General features: G+C 37.0%; 1 protein-coding gene across 1 annotated transcript in view; it reads left to right on the forward strand.

Annotated features, from left to right (window-relative positions):
• Positions 1-20000, forward strand: part of LOC137639124 (uncharacterized) — a 47787-nt gene that overhangs the window by 10342 nt on the left and 17445 nt on the right. The window contains exon 3 of the mRNA XM_068371436.1: positions 10979-11152. Within this exon, the coding sequence (XP_068227537.1) occupies positions 10979-11152 (174 nt within the window). The remainder of the gene's footprint in view (positions 1-10978; positions 11153-20000) is intronic.

Raw genomic sequence — 20000 nt, forward strand, 5'->3', positions numbered from 1 at the left:
CTCTCAAACATTTTTTGTTTATTCTATGAGAGTTTGATGGTCAATATACCTTTGAAAGAAATGTCGGATTGGTTTTCCGTAAAATGTGGCGTGAGGTCAGGATATCTGATGGCAATAACCTTCTTTATCCTGCAATGCTTTTACTTATTAGCTTATGTATTTGAGAGCCCAAACAATGAGTCAAATTCTGGATTCTGGAATGGATTTGGGCAATGTCAAGGTTTTAGACCAAAGCAAAAATCACTGAGTTTGCAATAACAAATTTTCATAAGGCTAATGTTTTAGAGCATAATTCTATATATTTGCAAAGGCGTGTTATAATGTTCATATCATAATTATTTCTAAGAAAACTATTGTAATGTGGCAACGTGTTGACAAAGAATTATTTTTTCCTGGTTGTTGAACTTATCTTTATTTTTTTTTTTTATATATCTTAGTTCTGCTCTCCTCAAACGTCGATATGAATTAAGAAACATCCACCAAATCACAAAGGCACATAGTCAAATAAGTTACAGCAAAAGCAAGGTCAATAATTACTTGTTTGAGTGTGGTCTGTTCGCTTTTTGAAGTTGGTCGACACAGGCCTATGAGACTGAATAACTTTCAGCGCCCTGATTTGAGATTGGTTCTTGACATACACTTGATCGTAGGACATATACCGAAGTCCTGAATGGGGACAATCTGCTTTTGTTTTTTTCACAAGGTTGAAAAAAAAAGACTCCGATTGGTAGACAAACGAAGAGACAAGAAGAATCAATAACAGACGAATTTCAAATAAAATATTGTATGTAGAAAAAAAGAGGTCTTGTTTGTGGTACTTGGACTCAGGGAAAAGATTTTACAAAAATACAATCATCAGTATTGGGATTGAAATGACTAAGTCCGGATTATCTGGAGATAGAGTCAAAGGGGTATTACATATATATATATATATATATATATATATATATATATATATATATATATATATATATATATATATGCATACTGTATATATATACATATATATATATATATATATATATATATATATATATATATATATATATATATATATATATATATATATACAGTATGTATATATATATACAGTATGTATATATATATATATATATATATATATATGTATATATATATACGAAGCTGGTCTAGCATAAGAGTAAATATTTTACCTATGTATTTTATTAGTGTATTTAAGAGATGTATAGCCAGCTCGTAAGGTGAGTTCCACTCACGTAGAATTGGGTAATGTATGTAAATTACATAAGACTTTCGTCATTTACTTAATTGTGTTTTCATTCAGTTTGTTATATGCAAATTTATGTTTTTTTAAAGAATTAACTTTTTATTTCACATACAGTAGTTTTGTTACGAAGTTTTATGTAAGGTTTAGATATGCTGTATGACACACGAGGTATGAGCATGAGGTATTACGTCATTTTTATGTCTCCATGTGGTTAGAAAAGACGTGAAAATTCTCGAGTTAGTTTTATCTTTTTTTTAAAGTTACGAGAGGAGGATGGGTGCAGTTAGCTAAGAGAGTTGCCTTGCCACGTACGTTGGTACCTGTCCTCAACTTGCCAAGTTGACAACTTTGGCGCTGTAGCCCTGCCCCCAAAGCTTCCAGACGATGTCTTGGAAAGTTTTAGATGAATTAAAGTGTTGACTTATTTCATTAATTGTCAAAATTAAATATTTTCATAAATTAATTCAAGTGAAACAAGTAATTGTATAATTTTTTAGAAATGTCTTTCTTTTGTCGTAGGCTAAGGTTTAGTTGAGATTTAATATTTCGAGTGATTTATTTTTTTTGTGTTAATTCTTTTGAATTGCTGTTAATTTTTATAGTATATGTTTATTTTTGTAAATTGTGTATTATTTTGATCACCTATACTTGGTGCAGTATTTTACTTATTATCCTTGACTAAGAACCGAAGAAAGAAGTTGGTTCAAGTAAAGTAATCACCGAGTTTTTGTTTTGAGTAATGTAAGAGACCTTATAGCTATTCAGTGTTCATATATATTTCCGTCGGGAGCTGCATATTATTCTCAGAGCTTGAGATATTTTCTTGTGTATATCAGATTTATGTAAAATAAAACAGGTGAGTTTTGGAGCTCGGGAATTTACATATTTCACTATTTGTAATATATATGTTTTGGTGCTCAGACCCGGAATCGAGCGAGTCTATTTATAATATTAGTGATAACAGGGCTGTGTTTTGATTAAAGCTTTGAACAGTTTAGTGTTGATAGGATTCTGTGTATTATTAGGAAATATTTTTGGAGAGGTATAATTTTTTTTCTAAAGTACAAGATGGCATAGTTGAATGTACAAGAGATTTGGGAAAACCCAATTATTCAGGAATTGTCGGAAGCTATTGTATCTAAAGCTCAGTGGTTCTCTATTTTAGTGGCATGTGGTGGCCATGCAACGAGTGGGATGATTAAAGCCCTAATCAAGTGTCTAGCCTTATAAGTGTTGATAAACTCAGGAAAGTTGTCTGAAGAAGATATTGTAGCAGCTTGTGAACTGTCGGAGAAGATGGAAGCAGAATATGTAGCGAAGCAAGTATCAGTTGACCTGGGAACTGAAGGAATAAAAGCAGAAAGGAATGTATATGCTGAGATTCGACAAATTGCAGGGGAAGAGAATTTGATTAAGTTGAAGATGATGGCAGAACGGGAAGAAAGAGAGAGAGAAGAGACAAGAGAAATTGCAAAACATGCAAGGGAAATCTAAGCAAGACGAGAAGAAAGAGAGAGGGAGAATGGGAAGAAAAAGAGAGAGAAGAGGCAAGAGAAATCGCAAAACATGTGAGGGAAATGGAAACCAGACAGGAAGAAAGAGAGAGAGAATAGGAAGAAAAAAAGAGAGACGAGGCGGGAGAAATTGAACGACATGCAAGGGAGTTAGAACTGTTGAATGCTCGTACAAGGTTGGCAACGCAGACAGAGATGACCCCTGCTATACACAATCCTATGTTTAATGTCACAAATGCACAAATGTTAATTCCAAAATTCACAGATGAAGCTCCCGACGAATTCTTCGATCCTTTTGAGACGGTCGCTTTGATGATGGAATGGCCAAAAGATAAATAGTCTTTGTTAGTGTAGAGCGTCCTTATTGGAAAAGCACGCAATGCATATCTTGCCTTGTAACAGGACCAGAGGAAGAAGTATCAAGAAGTTAGAATGAGCGTGCTGCAAATGTATCAGATGACCCCTGAACATTAAAATGAAAGATTCCAAAGTTTGCGGAAGGACAAGGAAATTACTTTTCTGGATTACGCTTTTAGGTACGACAATGTTTTAAGAGATGGATAGAGGCTGCCAAAATGAGAAATTGGTTGATTTACAAGAATTGATAGTGCTGGAAAAATATTTACAAGGAATTCCTGAACATATTCGAACGTACTTGAGAAAGAGAGAGGTGAAGAAACTTGATAAAGCCGCTTCACTGAGTGAAGATTATAATATTATCAGTCGTAAACCCTACTCGGGTATGAACTTTCAACCGTCGTTCCGACTAAGTGTCAAGTATTTGCCAAACCATGGAAACCAGTTAAGTGATAACTATGGAAACAGTTTCAATAGTTACAGTGGAAGTACCACTGGTACTGATCCAAAGCAGAATGTGATAGTCCCACAGCAACAATCGTCGAATCGTCCTCCTTCAGGTGTTATGAAAGATGTGCAGAAGATTGATATCGTCTGTTATATGTGTGGCCAGAAAGGCCATATTAGTAGGGAATTTTGGTCGAGCCAACTAAAAGCACTCGCCCAAGTGGTTATGGATAATTCAAATTCACAGAATACGAAGACGAAGAATCAAAGGGGGAAAGTTGACGTGGAAAATAAGCCAGTTAGCGTTTACACGATGAACAGGACAACCCCAAACAGCATTGATGCCTTTAAACCATACATTTATGAAGGTATGTTAGCTGCTCTAGATGGGAGCGAGCTGATCCCGGTCAAGATATTGCGCGACAAAGGATTTAATCATAGCGAGGTGACACGAGGGGTACACCCAATAGTGGAAAAGTCTCTCATAGGAGACTCGGTCATTTTGAAGGGAATAGGAGGAGAGGAAGTTACTCCTATTTGCTCTTTGAAATTGTCATGTGAGTTGGTGACAGGTCATTTTGATTTTGCGGTAAAGGATTCATTGGCTATCAAAGGAATGGAAGTCCTGCTGGGAAATGAAGTGGTGGAGTCCCGTTTATGCCTTGTCCCATTGTAACGGAGAAACCATTGAAGTATAGTCCTACGACTGAACTCGGGAAGGACTACTCATATCTGTTTCCTAGTTGTGTGACAACTAGGAGTATGATGAAGAAAGTGGCTGCAGAAGAAGACAGAGAAACTGAAGTAATGATGAACTTGGAGGATCTTTTTTATAGAAGAGGATTCTCTTGATGGTACGCAAGAGGAGAGCTCCCAAGAGAGCCCAAGAGAGCCTGAGAGAAGTGGAACGACAGATGGATGAACAGGAAGACAAGGAAGCAATGGACTTGAAATAAATAGAGAGCTCATCATTAGGAGTAAGACAAGTGAGTCGCAAAAACCTGATAAAATTGCAATGGAAGGTTACGGCGTTTAAAGAATTATTGTACTGTGTGGTGGATGAGATGGAGGTGCAGAATTCTTCCACCTGTTATTATTTTAAGGATGAATTGCTTATGAGGATGCATAGACCAGCAGATACCCCTGGAAATGCCAAACGGGGCATATACCGTCAGATACTAATTCCTGTACTGCTGAGACACATGGGAATAAGAAAGACGACGGAGAAGATTATGAAACACTTTTCCTGGCCTGACATGCATAAGGATGTGAGCCAGTTTTGCGGTACATGTCACGTTTGTCAGATGGCTGGAAAGCCTAAACCTAAAGAGTGCACCAAAAAAGATCCTTTACACCCGATTGAAGTACGAGGAGAACCCTTCAGCAAGGTAATGATCAATGTTGTGGGACCGTTACTGAGGGCAAAGAAAGGTCACGAATATATGTTAACTTTGATGTGTCCAGTGACGAGATACCCAGAAGCCAAACTGGGCAAGAACAACAGTGCCAAAATAATCACCGAGAAGTTACTAGATTTTTTTTCTATGTTTTGTATTCCAGAAATCATTCAGTGACCAAGGAACAAATTTCAGGTCTAAATTGGTCCAGGACGTGATGAAACTATTGGGTGTGAGATGACAGTTTTCTACTGTCTAACACCTGGAGACCCAAGGTACATTAGAGAGATTTCATCACACTCTAAAGAGTATGTTAACCAAGTGCTTCAACGAAACAGGAAATGAATGGGACATCGGACTACCATTGATGTTATTTGAGGTAAGCAATGCTTATCAAGAAAGCATGGGATGTAGCCCAAATGAAATGGTGTTCGGACGAGAAATAATAGGACCGATTAAAATGTTGGCCAAAAAATGGAAAGATCAAGAGGAAATGTATGTAGAATATGCCAAGAATTTGAGGAAAAGATCGGGGAGATATGAAAATTTTCCCCAAAAAATTTGAGAACGAGTCAAGGAAAAATGAAGGAAAGGTTTGATATGAAAAGTAAGAACAGGCAGTTTGCACTAGGACAACAGGTGTTGGTTTTCTTACCGAAAAGGAGATTCCCACTCACCAACAAGTTCCAAGGACCATTCCGGATTTTGATGAAGATCAGTGACCGGACCTATGTTATAGAAACCCAAGGAAGAAGGAAAAGTCAAAGGAAAGTACACAATAACCTACTGAAACCAAACTTGAGTGAAAATGAGTCCGAAGCTTCACAGGTGTGTGGAGCAAACCATTCCATCCACGGAAGACGACGACAGAAATGAGGTAGGGGCGGTAAGCAAAGTGAATAATTTGTCTATCATTCGGAACTTAGAAGAGAAATTAACTCATTTGAACAAGGAGCAGCAAGAAGAATTAAGATGATTTATTAAAAGTTTCCCTGAAATTGTCTCGGACGTTCCAAAGCAAACCAACTTGGTGAGGCATGAGATGCACCTCAAAACCATAGAAAGAGTAATCCAAGTCCTTATTGACTGTTGCCATATCACTGAGAAGTCATGAGAAAACATGTGAACTCTTTGTTACAAAATGGATTAGCCGAACAAAGTTCTAGCCCTTACAGTTCTCGATGCTTGCTCATGAAAAAACCAGACGGATCTTTCAGGATGTATATGGACTACCAAAAGTTTAATTTGATCAGTATGGCTGATAATTATCCATTGCCGCTCACAGACCAATTACTCGACAACACCGGACAAGCGAGGTTCATCTCTAAGATCAATTTGTTAATAGGCTATTATCAAATTCCTTTGGACGCCAACGCAAAATGTTATCAGCTTTTATAACCCCGTTTGGGTTATATCAATACACAGTCATGACATTTGGTCTAATGAACGCATCCGCTACCTTTCAACGAGTGATGGATACCCTTCTAGGATCAATTGAAGGAGTAGGCGTATATCTCGACGATATTGTGATACATTCATTGACCTGGGAAGAACAGCTCTGAATCCTATTCCGGGAGAAGCTGTTTAAAAAGCTTTGAGGAGCATGCCTGATAATTAGCCTGGAGAAGAGCGAATTTGGAGAGGCAACATTTTGGTACTGTGGATTTGAAGTCAGAAGAGGACAAATCACCCCAGTAGCCGTTAACGTCAAAGGAATAAGGAAAACTTCAGCACCCACAACAAGGAAACTATTACAACGATTTTTAGGGATGGCAGGATTCTACATATGGTTTTGTCCGAATTTTTCAGCTGTAGTCGCTACATTGACTCATTTGACTAGCTCCTCGAAAAATTTTGCATGGACCAGCGAGTGCCAGGAATCCTTCGACAAGATAAAGGACATATTAACTTTGAAACCGATACTGTAAGCACCAGATTTCAACAAGAAATTCCTTATGCAAGTGGATGCATCAGATAATGCTCTTAGAGCTGTCTTATTGCAAGAAGAAAAGGAAGGAATTCTTCACCCTGTTTGTTTTATGTCATCAAAGCTGAAGAAGCATCAACGAGCTTACTTGACAGTTGAAAAGGAACTACAAGCACTAACCACAGCGATAAAAAAAGTTTGAAGTTTATGTGAATAGGCCACTGAATGAAGAAATTACAGTTTACTCGGATCACTATCCCGTAGTTTTTGTTAATAAACTGAAGAATAATAATCAAAGGTAAACTAGGTGGTCATTAGTTTGCAACCACATTGTATTAATGTAAAGCATATATCAGGTAAAGTTACAGATTATCTATCTCAGGCTGAATCATTGGATTCAGGCCCAGAATATATAATCATTTTTTTGGGGGGAGCTATCTTAGTAAGCTGGTCTAACCTAATAGTAAATACTTTATTCATGCATTTTATTTGTGGATTTAGGAGATGTATAGCCAGCTTGTAAGGTGAGTTTCACTCACATAGAATTATGTAAGGTATGTAAATTACATAAAACTTTCGTCATTCATTTAATTGTCTTTTCATTCAGTTTCGCATAAGTAAATCTACGTTATTTTAAAGAATTAACTTTTCATTTCACATAGTTTTGTTACAAAGTCTTATGTAATCTTAAAGTATTCTGTGTGACACACAAGGCATCAGCATGAGAGATTGTCATTTTCATGTTTTCACGGAGTTAGAAAAAACATGAAATTTCTTGAGTTAGTTTTATCTTTTTCTTTAAGTTACGAGAGGAGGGTGGGTGGAGTTAGCTGAGGGAGAGTTGCCTCGCCACGTACGTTGGTACCTGTCCTCGACTTGACAAGTTGGCAACTTTGGCGCTGTAGCCCTGCCCCCCAAGCTTTCAGACAATATCCTGAAAAGCTCTAGGTAAATTTATCTAATATATATAGAGCCTAGCAATGCTTAAGCAGCAGAAGAGATTCAGCCTATCCCTTTGAAAGAGCCAATGTTCGCCAGGCTTCTCTCCTCTAAAGTGTGTAAATTGTTTTCCTCTCAAACGTGAATAAGTGATTTCTATCCAACGTATAACATGTATAGTGTTGTTCAAACATTGGTGATATTATTGTGTGATTAGTTAAAAGTGTAGTGTGTTAACATAAGTACATTTATTATATAAATTTTTGTAACTGGCCATGTGAGATTTAGGTTAAACAGTAAAGTGCATAAAATTTTTGTTTAACCTTTGTGTAACCTTGTGTCAACCAAAAGACGTAAGTATAACAGTTGTTGTATATATATGTAAATTTCTTTATTGGTTTATTCATTAGGATGTTGAAGTGTTAACTTTTTACATCAATTGTCAATATTAAATATTTTCATAAATTAATTCCACTGAAACAAGTGATTGCATAATTTTTTCAAAGTGTGTTTCTTTTGTCTTAGTCTAAGGTTTAGTTCAGATTTAATAATTCGAGTGATTAATTTCTTGGTGTTAATTCTTTTGAATTGCTGTTAATTTTTATAGAATATGATTATTTTTGTGAAGTGTGTATTATTTTGATCACCAATACTCCATGCAGTACTTTGCTCGCAATCCCTGACCAAGAACCGAAGTAAGAGGTTAGTTTTAGAATAGCTCAAGTAAAGTAATCACCTAGTTTTTGTTTTGAGTAACGCAAGAGACCTTACAGATATTCAGTGTTCATATATAGTGCCATATGGGAGTTGCATATTATTCTCAGAGCTTGAGATATTTTCTCCTGTGTATCAAATGTATGTAAAATAAAACAGGTGAGTTTTGGAGCTCCGGAATTTACATAATTTGCTGGTCGTAATATATATATATATATATATATATATATATATATATATATATATATATATATATACATTAACACTAAGTTTTTTCTACTTTTCACCTATAATCTTGCATTTACTCTACTCACTCCCTGATATTTGCATATTAAATCTCTTCCGTTCCAATACTTCTTCTATCCAGTATTAAAAAGGTCTCCATAACATCCTTCCTTCTTCCTTACTCTTTCGTATTATATTCTGTTTCCACCAACCTCCTTATCTCAATTCCCTCCATAAGACTCTGCCATCTCGAAGCGGATAGTTTACAATCAACATCAACACTCCTGTTCTACACAGAAGAATTGGAAGTTTGACATACCCAATTTTGCATGCATCTTTAACAATATGCTCTTAGGATAGCCTACATTGTGAATTGTTTTCTGACACTAAATCAGACTTCCACCGCCAATCACAAAAAGTTTACCATCAGCAAATTTGCAAATATGCCAGCAGCAAATGCAGGGCATCCCGGAGGCTTGCTGCATATTTAAATTATTTAGCTTAAACCCTTTCATTATGCTGCTCATATAAGTTAAGCTCAATAATTATATATTATGTATATAAAGAGAAAGTTGTAATCGAGCTTTGCTCGAAAGAAAGTAGTTCAGCTGAATTTAACGAAATTTCATAAAAAACACTTCATTTCTATTTACCCCATCGTTATGTCATAGCATGAAACATGCATCCTGTAATAGCTACTATTGACACCGTTTTTGTATTCTAAATGCATAAAATTGTTAAGCAAACAAAAGAAAATGGGCTTAGGTGTATTTTGAAGGAAACTCAAAGCTGGGTCAGTTGAAGTGTATGATCTAGTCTATAGCATACCACGAGGTTCAAGAACATTGGTTATATGGCCATCACTTGTCGTAAGACAATTATATGTGACTCCTGAGATGAACGAGCCTTACATGCTCCTGTCAAGCCAAATATCAAGATAGTTTACAGATAATGTAATACTAATTGCATTTTTCCATTTAGCCAAATGTTCTGTGGTATCATTTATGGACTGAATTAGATAGTATTTATAAATTTGTGCTATATAGCTTGGCACTGGGACCTGTGAAACCATTCAGCACCCAAGAGCAACAGGGAGAAACCCAACAGTTGTATCATGAAGTAAAAGTTGGAAGAGGTTAGACGTCAACAATGATTAAATGAAGTGGGAATGCAGGTAAAATAAGATGATATAAAGCAAATGCAGATAATGAGCCAAAGGCCAGAGGGACACTGCAGACACCAGTAGGTAATGCCTGCAGTACAGTGCACTGCGTGAAATACCCTGATGAGACAACCCTACTACGGGAGTATCATGCATGACTCTTATTACTTACTGAATTTATGCTTTTGCCGTCTCTGAAAAGGTGCCTTGTTATTAAAGATATGATTTCAGCAAGAATATTCATTTTAAATTAGAATTACTCACTGAAATACTGCAGAGGTCAGCCTACTCTCCATCTATACGATTACTCATCATTTACTTTTCTTGATGACCAGCTCAACCTAATTTTTTTTTTGGGGGGGGGGGATATTAATTAATCATAGCTAACATCTTGTGCTAGAAATCTCGATATCTTTTCAAATCTATTCTCCCTTGATAGATAAAGTCATATATATTTTCCAACACGCATGAAGTATGATAGTACTACTATTATAAACAATCATACTATACTATTACTCAGAATAATAATATTATTAGCATTATCGTTATTATTACCTTAATGACGATGTGCATTTACTGATAACTATTTACTTCCTCTTCTTGTCATGTATGTTATGTACTGGCTATAAACCCAATCGAAAAACATTAGATATGACCCAGATCTTCGATTTGGGTAATGACTATGACATGATGCTGTTGACTTCGTACCAAAAAGGAAATTTTATAATGTTTTTATATTGTCAGGTATTTCATGATTTACTACGATGTTAAATGTACTGTTGGTCATCTCCGACACAGTTTTTGTATCTCTCCCTTTATTAAATTCTTATTTTTATAATTACAAAGAAAATGGAACCTTAGTGACACTGATTGAATTTACTGTATTTACCCATTTCCTTCTCTTTCTTAATGGGAATTGATGATGATAATGGTAGGGGTATGGACTTCAACAATTCAAAATAATCTCTTGTATTCTGTTTTTTCTTGGCAGAGGTTTTCTTTATACAAATGAGGGGACCGGTATGGTATAACCTTACAATTATTTTTCAGATCCGCGAATACAGCAGCCATGATGTCGGCAGATGTTGTGTTTCCAGGAAAGCGTCGGGATCTCGTACTTGGGTTGCCTTCGTAGGCGATTCTTCCATGAGATTGAAAGTTCACGAGTTCATCAGCTTGCTGCCGCCTGAGCTGAGCTACACTTACTTCCTGGGAGACAAATCAGTAAGGGTCCCCATGTCACCTGATAGTAAACAGTTCACCGAATTGGAAATTTGGCACTTTATTTACTTAGTCATTCGGTGTTTTTATACTAGAATATTAAGTAATTAGTTACACTGCAAGAAATGATAGAGGAAATTTCTTGAGGAAAATTATTGATGTTGCCTTTTAGTGAAAGAAAATCTCAGATTGCTCAAAGATTTATTTGTGTCTTCACGGAAAGCCAATCATAAAGTTCTTACCATTCAAAACTTCCTGGTTCATAACAGAATGTCTTAGGTTTTAGGGAGATATTATTGTGCATCAGATCTAAGTCTTTCATAAATAGATAGAAATGCCCCAGAAGTTTCCTGGAATACAAAAAACATCACCCCTATCAGATGATATATAGCACATGCACAAAAACATGTATAAGAATATATACATACACACGCACACACACAGATATATATATATATATATATATATATATATATATATATATATATATATATATATATATATATATATATATATATATAATCTTACGAAGCTGGTCTAGTGTAGAGTAAATCATTTATTAATGTATTATACTTATATATTTAATTTGGGTATTTGAGCTGAATAGCCAACTCCAAAGGTGAGTTCCTCTCATGTAGAAATAAGTTTTGTATGTAAATTACGCAAAACTTTCGTCGTTAATTTCATTGTATTCTTCATTCAAGTCAATGTATGTATTTTTAAGATTTTAACTTTTTATTTCACGTATTTTGTTACAAAATCTTATGTAAACTGCTTAAGAGTGCTATATGATCAATGCGAGATATGAACGTGGGCTTATGTAAATCTTTTTTATATTTGCGTCATGTTTGTGAGAAAATGCGCAATTCTTATATTTGCCACGGGTTTTGGAAGATTCTCCAAAACCCCAGTGTTAGATTTTATCTTTTTTTTATTTCCGAGAACGGTGGGTGGGCATAGCAGCTGAGAGAGAGAGTTGCTCTGTTGCGAGGTTGAGTCTCCTGTTCGATATGTTATAGTTGATAACTGTGGCGTCACTAAAAGTTATTCTAGAAGTTACTAAATTATTATATAAGTGGCCCCAGGGCTGCATAGCAGCAGAAGAGAAACAGCTGTCCTGTGAAAGAGCCAAAAGTACATCCTCTCTCTCAAAGTACTATCAAAGTACCTATAGTGTGTCCTCTCTAAGGTGATTTTGTGTCCCAACGTAAATCGTGTATTGAAATGTTACGGAAGACGTGTAAAATGTAATTTCAAGTGAAACAAGGGATTGTATAATTTTCATATGTATTTATTTCTTTTGTCTTGGTCTAGGGCTTTATGCAGATTTAATATTTCAAGTCAAGTGATTATATAATTTTCAGAGTGTAATTATTTCTTTTGTCTTAGCCTAAGGTTTATTCAGATTTAATATTTCGAGTCAAGTGATCATATAATTTTCAGAGCGTAACATTTTTGTCTTAATCTAAGTTTTGTTCAGACTTGATATTTCGAATGATTAAAATTTTCAATGTAAATTCTTTCAAATTGTTGTAATTTTTAAAGAATATCTTTATTTTTGTAAAAAGTGTATTATTCAAATAACCAGTATTTTCACAGTACGCTCTCATATCCCAGTTAAAGAATCTTAGTAAGAAGCGGTTTGAATAGTTCTTAATAGTAATTACCCAGTGTTGTTTTAAGTGTACTTAAGAGACCTTTGCATATTCAGTTTTTTTTATTTATATATTGCTGCCTGGGAGTTATATAACTGTCTCAGAGCTAGGGTATTAATATTTTCATAAAGTGTAACAGAATTAATGTAAAAACAATCAGGTGAGATGGGAACTTGAGAGCTTGTGTGGCTTGCCAGCTGTAATATATATGATATTATATTTTCGTTCCCAGACATGGGACCATAGTATGCTACTTTTTTAGTGCCCAGACCCTTGTGATTGCGGGAGTCTGTTTTGAATATTGGTGATAAAGAATGCTGTGTTTTGATGAAAGGTTGGAACAATATAAGTTGATAGGATTCTGTGTATTATTAGGATATATTTTTTTGGAGAGGTGTAGAATTATTTTTTAAAGTACAAGATGGCATAGTTTAATATTCAAGAGTTTTTGAATAACCCAAATGTTCAGGAATTGTCAGAAGATAAAGTAATTAAAGCTCAGTGACTCTATTTTAATGGCATGTGGTGGCCATGCAACAAGTGGAATGATTAGAGCCCAAATCAAGTATCTAGTCATAGAAGCGTTGATAAACTCATGGAAATTGTCAGAAGATATTATAGCAGCTCTTGAACTGTTGGAGGAGGCTGAAGAAGAATTTGTAGTGAAGCAAGAACCAGTTGACCCACAAACTGAAGGCATGAAAGCAGAAAGGGATGTTGAGGCTGAGATTCGACGAATTGCAGCGGGAGAAAATTTGATTAAGTTGAAGATGAGGGCAAGAGAGAGAGAAATGGAAGCAAGACGAGAAGAAGAAGAGAGAGAAGAAGCACGACGTGTGAAGAAAATGGAAGCAAGACGGGAAGAAGAAGCCAGAGAGATCGAAAGACACGCATGAGAAATGGAAGGGAGAGAAATTGCAAGACAAGAAGAAAAAGAGAGAAGACAATAAGAAAAAGAGATGGATGAGGCAAGACATAGAAGGGAGTTGGAGCTGTTGAATACTTGTGCAAAGTCGGCAACGGAGAGGTGACCCCTGCTATGCACGATCCAGTGTCTAATGAGATGAATGCCCAGAGGTTAATTCCAAGGTTCACAGAAAAGCCTCCTGATGAATTCTTCGATCATTTTGAAATGGTCGCATCGACAATGCAATGGCCCGAAGATAAATGGTCTGTGTTATTTCAGAGTTTGCTCTTTGGGAAAGGATGCAGTGCTTACCTGTCCTTATCTCAGGACCAGAGGAAGGAGTATCAAGAAGTGAAGAGGAGCGTGTAGCAAGTGTATCAGATGACCCGTGAATATTATAATGAAAGGTTCCGAAGTTTAAGGAAGGACAAGAAAATGACTTTCCTGGATTATGCTTATAAGGCGCGATGATGTTTTAAGAGTTGAACAGAGCCTGCTAACGTGAGGGAGATGGCTGATTTAGAAGAACTGATTGTACTAGAACAATATTCATGAGGAATTCCTGAATATACTCGAAAGTACTTGAGAGAGAGAGAGAGGGGGGTGAAGAAACATGAAAAAGCCACTTCGTTGAGTGGAAACTATAATATTATCAGTCGTAAACCCTCCTCGGGTATGAAGTTTCAACCATCATTCCAAACAAGTGTCAAGTATTCGCCGAACCATGGAAACCAGTTCTGTAATAACTATGTGAACAAGTTCAATAGTTACAGCGGAAGTATCACTGGTACTGTTCCTAGGCAGAATGTGAGAGTACCACAGCAACAATCTTCGAATCATCCTTCTTCAAGTATTGTGAAAGACGTTCAGAAGGTTAGTAATGTCTGTTTTAAGCGTGACAAGAGAGGCCATATCAGTAAGGAATGTTAGTCGAATCAACCATAGGCAGTCGCCCAAGTGGTTAAGGATAATTCGACTTCACAAAATGCAAAGACAAAGAAACACTCGGGAAAGAAAGAATAAAATAAACCAGCTAATGTTTACACTACCAATAGGACAAATCTGAACTGTGTGGATGCCTTTAAGCCATATATTTATGAAGGTATGGTAGTATCAATAGACATGAGTGAGCGAACCCCTTCCAAGATATTGCACTAGTTGGTGGAACAGTCTCTCACAGGAGACTTGGTTATTTTGAAGGGAATAGAAGGTGAAGAGGTTACCTCTATTTGCTGTTTGAAACTGTCATGCAAGTTGGTGACAGGAAATTTTGACTTTCCTGTAAAGGATTCATTGGCTGTCGAAGGAGTAGATGACCTGCTGGGTAATGAGGTTGGTGGGGCGCCGTTTGTGCCTTGTCCCATTGTAATAGAGAAACCTTTGAAGTATAGTCCTACGACTGAACTCGAGAAGGACTACCCGTATCTGTTTCCTAGTTTTGTGATGACTAGGAGTATGAAGAAGAAGTGGCTGCTGCAGAAGAAAAAGAAATCGAAGGAGCGATGAACTTTGAGGATTTGTTGCCCGAAGAGAACTCCTGAGTAAGCCCGAGCGAAGAGGAACGACAGATGAGTGGACAAAAAGACAAAGAAGAAATGGACCTGGAAGAAATAGAAAACCCAGTGTTAGAAGTATGGTAAGTGAGTAGGAAAAGGCTGACAGGATTACAAATGAAGGATGCAACGTTAGCAGAGTTATTGTACCCTGTGGTGGATGAGACGGAGGCACAGCAGTCTACAACCTGTTATTATCAGAAGGATGGGATGCTTATGAGGAAGCATAGACCCACCGATATCCCTGGGAATGAAGAATGGGTAATATACCGTCAGATATTGATTCCCGCACCGTTGAGAAGACAGGCGATCGCCGTAGCACACGAGATGGGACATGGGGATAAGAAAGACGATGGAGAAGATTATGAAACACTTTTTCTGGCCTGGCATGCATAAGAACGTGAGCCAGTTTTGCTGTGCATGTCATGTATGTCAGATGGCTGGAAAGCCAAATGAGTACATTAAGAAAGCCTCCGTACATCTGATAGAAGTGAGAGGAGAACCCTTCAGGAAAGTAATGATCGACATTGTGGGACGAAAGAAAGGACCCGAATATATGTTAATCTTGATGTGTCCAGTGACGATATACCAAGAAGCCATACCCGTCAGGAACATTAGTGCCAAAATAATCAACGAGAAGTTACTAGACTTTTTTACTAAGTTTGGTATTCCAGAAATCGTTCAAAGTGACCAAGGAAAGAATTTCACGTGAAAACTGTTTAAGGACGTAATGAAACTGTTGGATGTGAAACAACAACTATAAGCTGCTTATCATCCGGAGACCCAAGGTGCATTAGAGAGGTTTCATCAAACTTTGAAAAGTATGTTATCAAAGTTCTGCAACAAAACGGGGAATAAATGGGATATCGGACTACAGGTGATATTATTTGAGGTAAGTAATGATTATTAAGAAAGCATGGGATGTAGCCCGAAAGAAATGGTATTTGGACGAGAAGTACGAGGACCGATCCAAATGTTAGCAGAAAGATGGAAGGACCGAGTGAAAATGGATGGAATATGTAAAGAATCTGAGGAAAAGGATCGTCGAGATAAGGAATTTTTCCCTAGAAAACCTTAAGACGAATCAAGAAAAAAGGAAGAAAAGGTTTGTTAGGAAAAGTAGTTGTGGCGGGATGTTGCAAGAACAAGCCGCACACCCTGAATCACACCTACTGACAATTGTCCCACAACACAAACTTTCTCCTTACTTTATCAACTGGACTCTTGGACAGAAGAAAAATTTAAACAAAACATATCCTTAAAACTATATTTCTTAATATTAAAACAATCACTAAAAAATCCCCAATTATATACCATAACCAAAAATAATCACAACTTAGTACTACAATCTTAACCTACTGGAATTGGAAAACACAAAACTTAAAACTAAAATTTCACTTCAACCACAATCTAAACGTAATTATCATATATGATTGGGAGTGGACACTTTCGTCCACACAAGGGCCAACATTCTTTAATAGCCCAATATTACAAATCTGCATGAACTGGAACACTATCAAATATCAATACACAATTGCACTAATCATCATCATAGTCATCACCATCATCATCATCATCATCAATACGCCAAACCAATTCCTTCAACCGGGCGGGATCATTACAGCATCTATTTCATCAAGATCCACAGAGCAATCCAATCAGGTCCTTAAACAATTTAGGTCATCAATAATTCATTCCAAATCTGAGCAGTCGTATCAAATTCCTTAAACAAGCCAGGTCGTCAACAATCAAATTCACATAGATTTCTCCCCAAAGGAGGAATCACGGCTTAGAATATAAACCAATCACTTCCATGCTGGTAAGAAAAAGAAATATAATCCAGCATTTACACACGCAACTGCCTTAAGCTGCAGTCAAATAAAAAAAGCATTCGCTCCGAAACATTTACTTCTCTCCTAACCTAGCTAAAAGTAAACAAACAACCTCATTTAAACCAACAGTCTTTCTCACCACAAACGATCGATACACTAACTACTTTCGCTCGCTAACACAATCTCTCTCTCTCTCTCTCTCTCTCTCTCTCTCTCTCTCTCTCTCTCTCTCTCTCTCTCTCTGGATTTGGCAAAAGAAAAAAAGAAAAAGAAAACAAAAATTAATCCTCCACATAGTAAGGACAGACAGCTTTCGGTAGGATAACAGGTATTGTTTTTCTTTCTGATAAAGAGATTCCCACTCACCAACAAGTTCCAAGGACCATTCAAGATTTTGGAGAAGATCAGTGACCTGACCTACGTTATCGAAACCCTAAGAAGAAATAATAGTCAGAGAGGCTGCCAAATTGAGACAGATGGCTGATTTAGAAGAACTGGTAGTGATGAAACAATATTTACAAGGAATTCCTGAACATATTTGAACGTACTTGAGAGAGTGGTGAAGAAACTTGATAGAGCCGCTTCGCTGAGAGAAGATTATAATATTATCCGTCATAAACCCTCCTCGGGTATGAAGTTTCAATTTGTGAAAGACGTGCAGAAGATTAATATAGTTTGCTATAAGTGTGGCAAAAAAGGCCATATCACTAAGGAATGTTGGTCGAACCAATCGATAGCAGTCGCCCAAGTGGTTAAGGATAATTCAACTCCACAGAATACGAAGGGGAAGAATCAAACGGGAAAGGTCAGCGGGGAAAATAAACCAAGTAATGTTTACATGACGAATAGGACAACCCCAAAAAGTGTGGATGCCTTTAAACAGTGTATTTATGAACGTGTGTCAGCTGCTCTGGATAGGAGCAACACGGGATATAATCATAGTGAGGTGACGCGAGGCGTACACCCGATGGTGGAACAGTCTATCACAGGAGATTTGGTCATTTTGATGGTAATAGGAGGTGAGGAAGTTACTCCTATTTGCTGTTTGAAACTGTCATGGGAATTGGTGGCAGGCGATTTTGATTTTGCGGTAAAGGATTCATTGGCTGTCGAAGCAGTAGAAGTCCTACTGGAAATGAGGTTGGTGGAGCGTCGTTTGTACCTTGTCCCATCATAACGGCAAAACCACTGAAGTATAGTCCTATGACTGAATTCGAGAAGGACTACATGTATCTGTTTCCTAGTTGTGTGATGACTAGGAGTATGACGAAGAAAGTGGCTGCAGAAAAAGACAGAGAAACCGAAGGAGTGATGAACTTGGAAGTTTGTTCATGGAAGAAGAGGTTTCCCATGATAGTACGCAAGAGGAAAGCTCCGGAGAGACCCCGAGGAACGCAATGCCTATCAAGAAAGCAGGGAATGTAGCCTGAATCAAATGGTGTTCGAACGAAAACTAAGAGGACCCATTAAAATGTTAGCAGAAAAATGGAAAGATTAAGAGGAAACAGATGAATATTATGTCAAGAACTTTGAGGAAAAGGATTGGCGAGATAAGAAAGTTTTCCGCGCGTAAATCTGAAAATGAGCCAAGGAAAAATGAAGAAAAGGTTTGATAGGAAAAGTAAGAACAGACAGTTTGTGGTAGGACAACAGGTGTTGGTTTACATACCAATAAGGAGATTCCCTCTCACCAACAAGTTCCAAGAACCATTCCAGATTTTCGAGAAGAACAGTGACCTGACCTACGTTACTGAAACACCAGGAAGAAGAAGTCAAAGGAAGGTGCACATTAACTTATTGAAACCGATACTGCAAGCACCGGATTTCAACAAGAAATTTCTTATCCAAGTGGATGCGTAGGACAATGGAATTGGAGCACTCCTATTGCAAGAAGGCAAGGAAGGAATTCTTCACCCCGTTTGTTTTGTTGTTGTTGAAGCTGAAGATGCATCAATGAGCCGACTCGACAGTTAAAAAAGAACTGCTATCACTAATCACAGAGATAACGAAGTTTGAAGTTTATTTCAATAGACCACAGAATGAAGTAATTGCTGTTTACTCATGTAACAATCCTTTAACTTTTGTTAAAAAATGGAAAAATAATCAAAGGCTAACTAGATGGTCGTTATATTTGCAACCATATTGTATTATTGTAAATCATATATCTGGTAAAGATGACATGACTGCAGATTATTTTTCTTAGGCTGAATCAGTGGATTCAAGCCAGCAATAAATGATATTTTTGGGTGGAGCTATCTTACAAAGCTGGTCTAACATGAGAGTAGATTATTTTATTCAGGTATTTCACTCGTGTATTTACGAGATATATAGCCAGCTCGTAAGGTGAGTTTCACACAAGCAGGATTAAGCAAATATATGTAAATTACATAAGACTGTCGTCATTCATTTAGTAGTATTTCCATTCAGTTCTGTATAAATAAATTTACATTATTTTAAAGAATTAATTTTTTTTTCATGTAGTTTTGTTACGATGTCCTATGTAATCTTGTTAAAAGTTATGCTGTATAACAAACGCTAGGGATTTCATCATATTTCCACATGGTTGGAAGTTGCATGAAGATTCTAGACGAAAAATTATTCTTTTTCTTGTTATTGTGAGAGGAGGTGGGTGAAGTTAGCTGACATAGTTGCTTCGTCGGGCGACGATGGAACCATACTTCAAATCTGCCAAATTGGCAACCTGACATCGTCAGAGGCCGTCGGGACCATCCCCCACGCTACGAGAAGGCTGGACTGGAAGATTCCAGAATGAATTAGGATGATATATAAGGGGCTAGCAATGCTTAGGAACTAGAGATCAGCCTGACATTCCACAAGACCTGTGCTTCCGAAAGTCCTCTCTACACCATTTACCTAGCCACTACGTATTTCCTCTCCAATGTG

The sequence above is a fragment of the Palaemon carinicauda genome, chromosome 4, assembly GCF_036898095.1.
Source record: "Palaemon carinicauda isolate YSFRI2023 chromosome 4, ASM3689809v2, whole genome shotgun sequence".
In the NCBI taxonomy this organism is placed as follows: domain Eukaryota; kingdom Metazoa; phylum Arthropoda; class Malacostraca; order Decapoda; family Palaemonidae; genus Palaemon; species Palaemon carinicauda.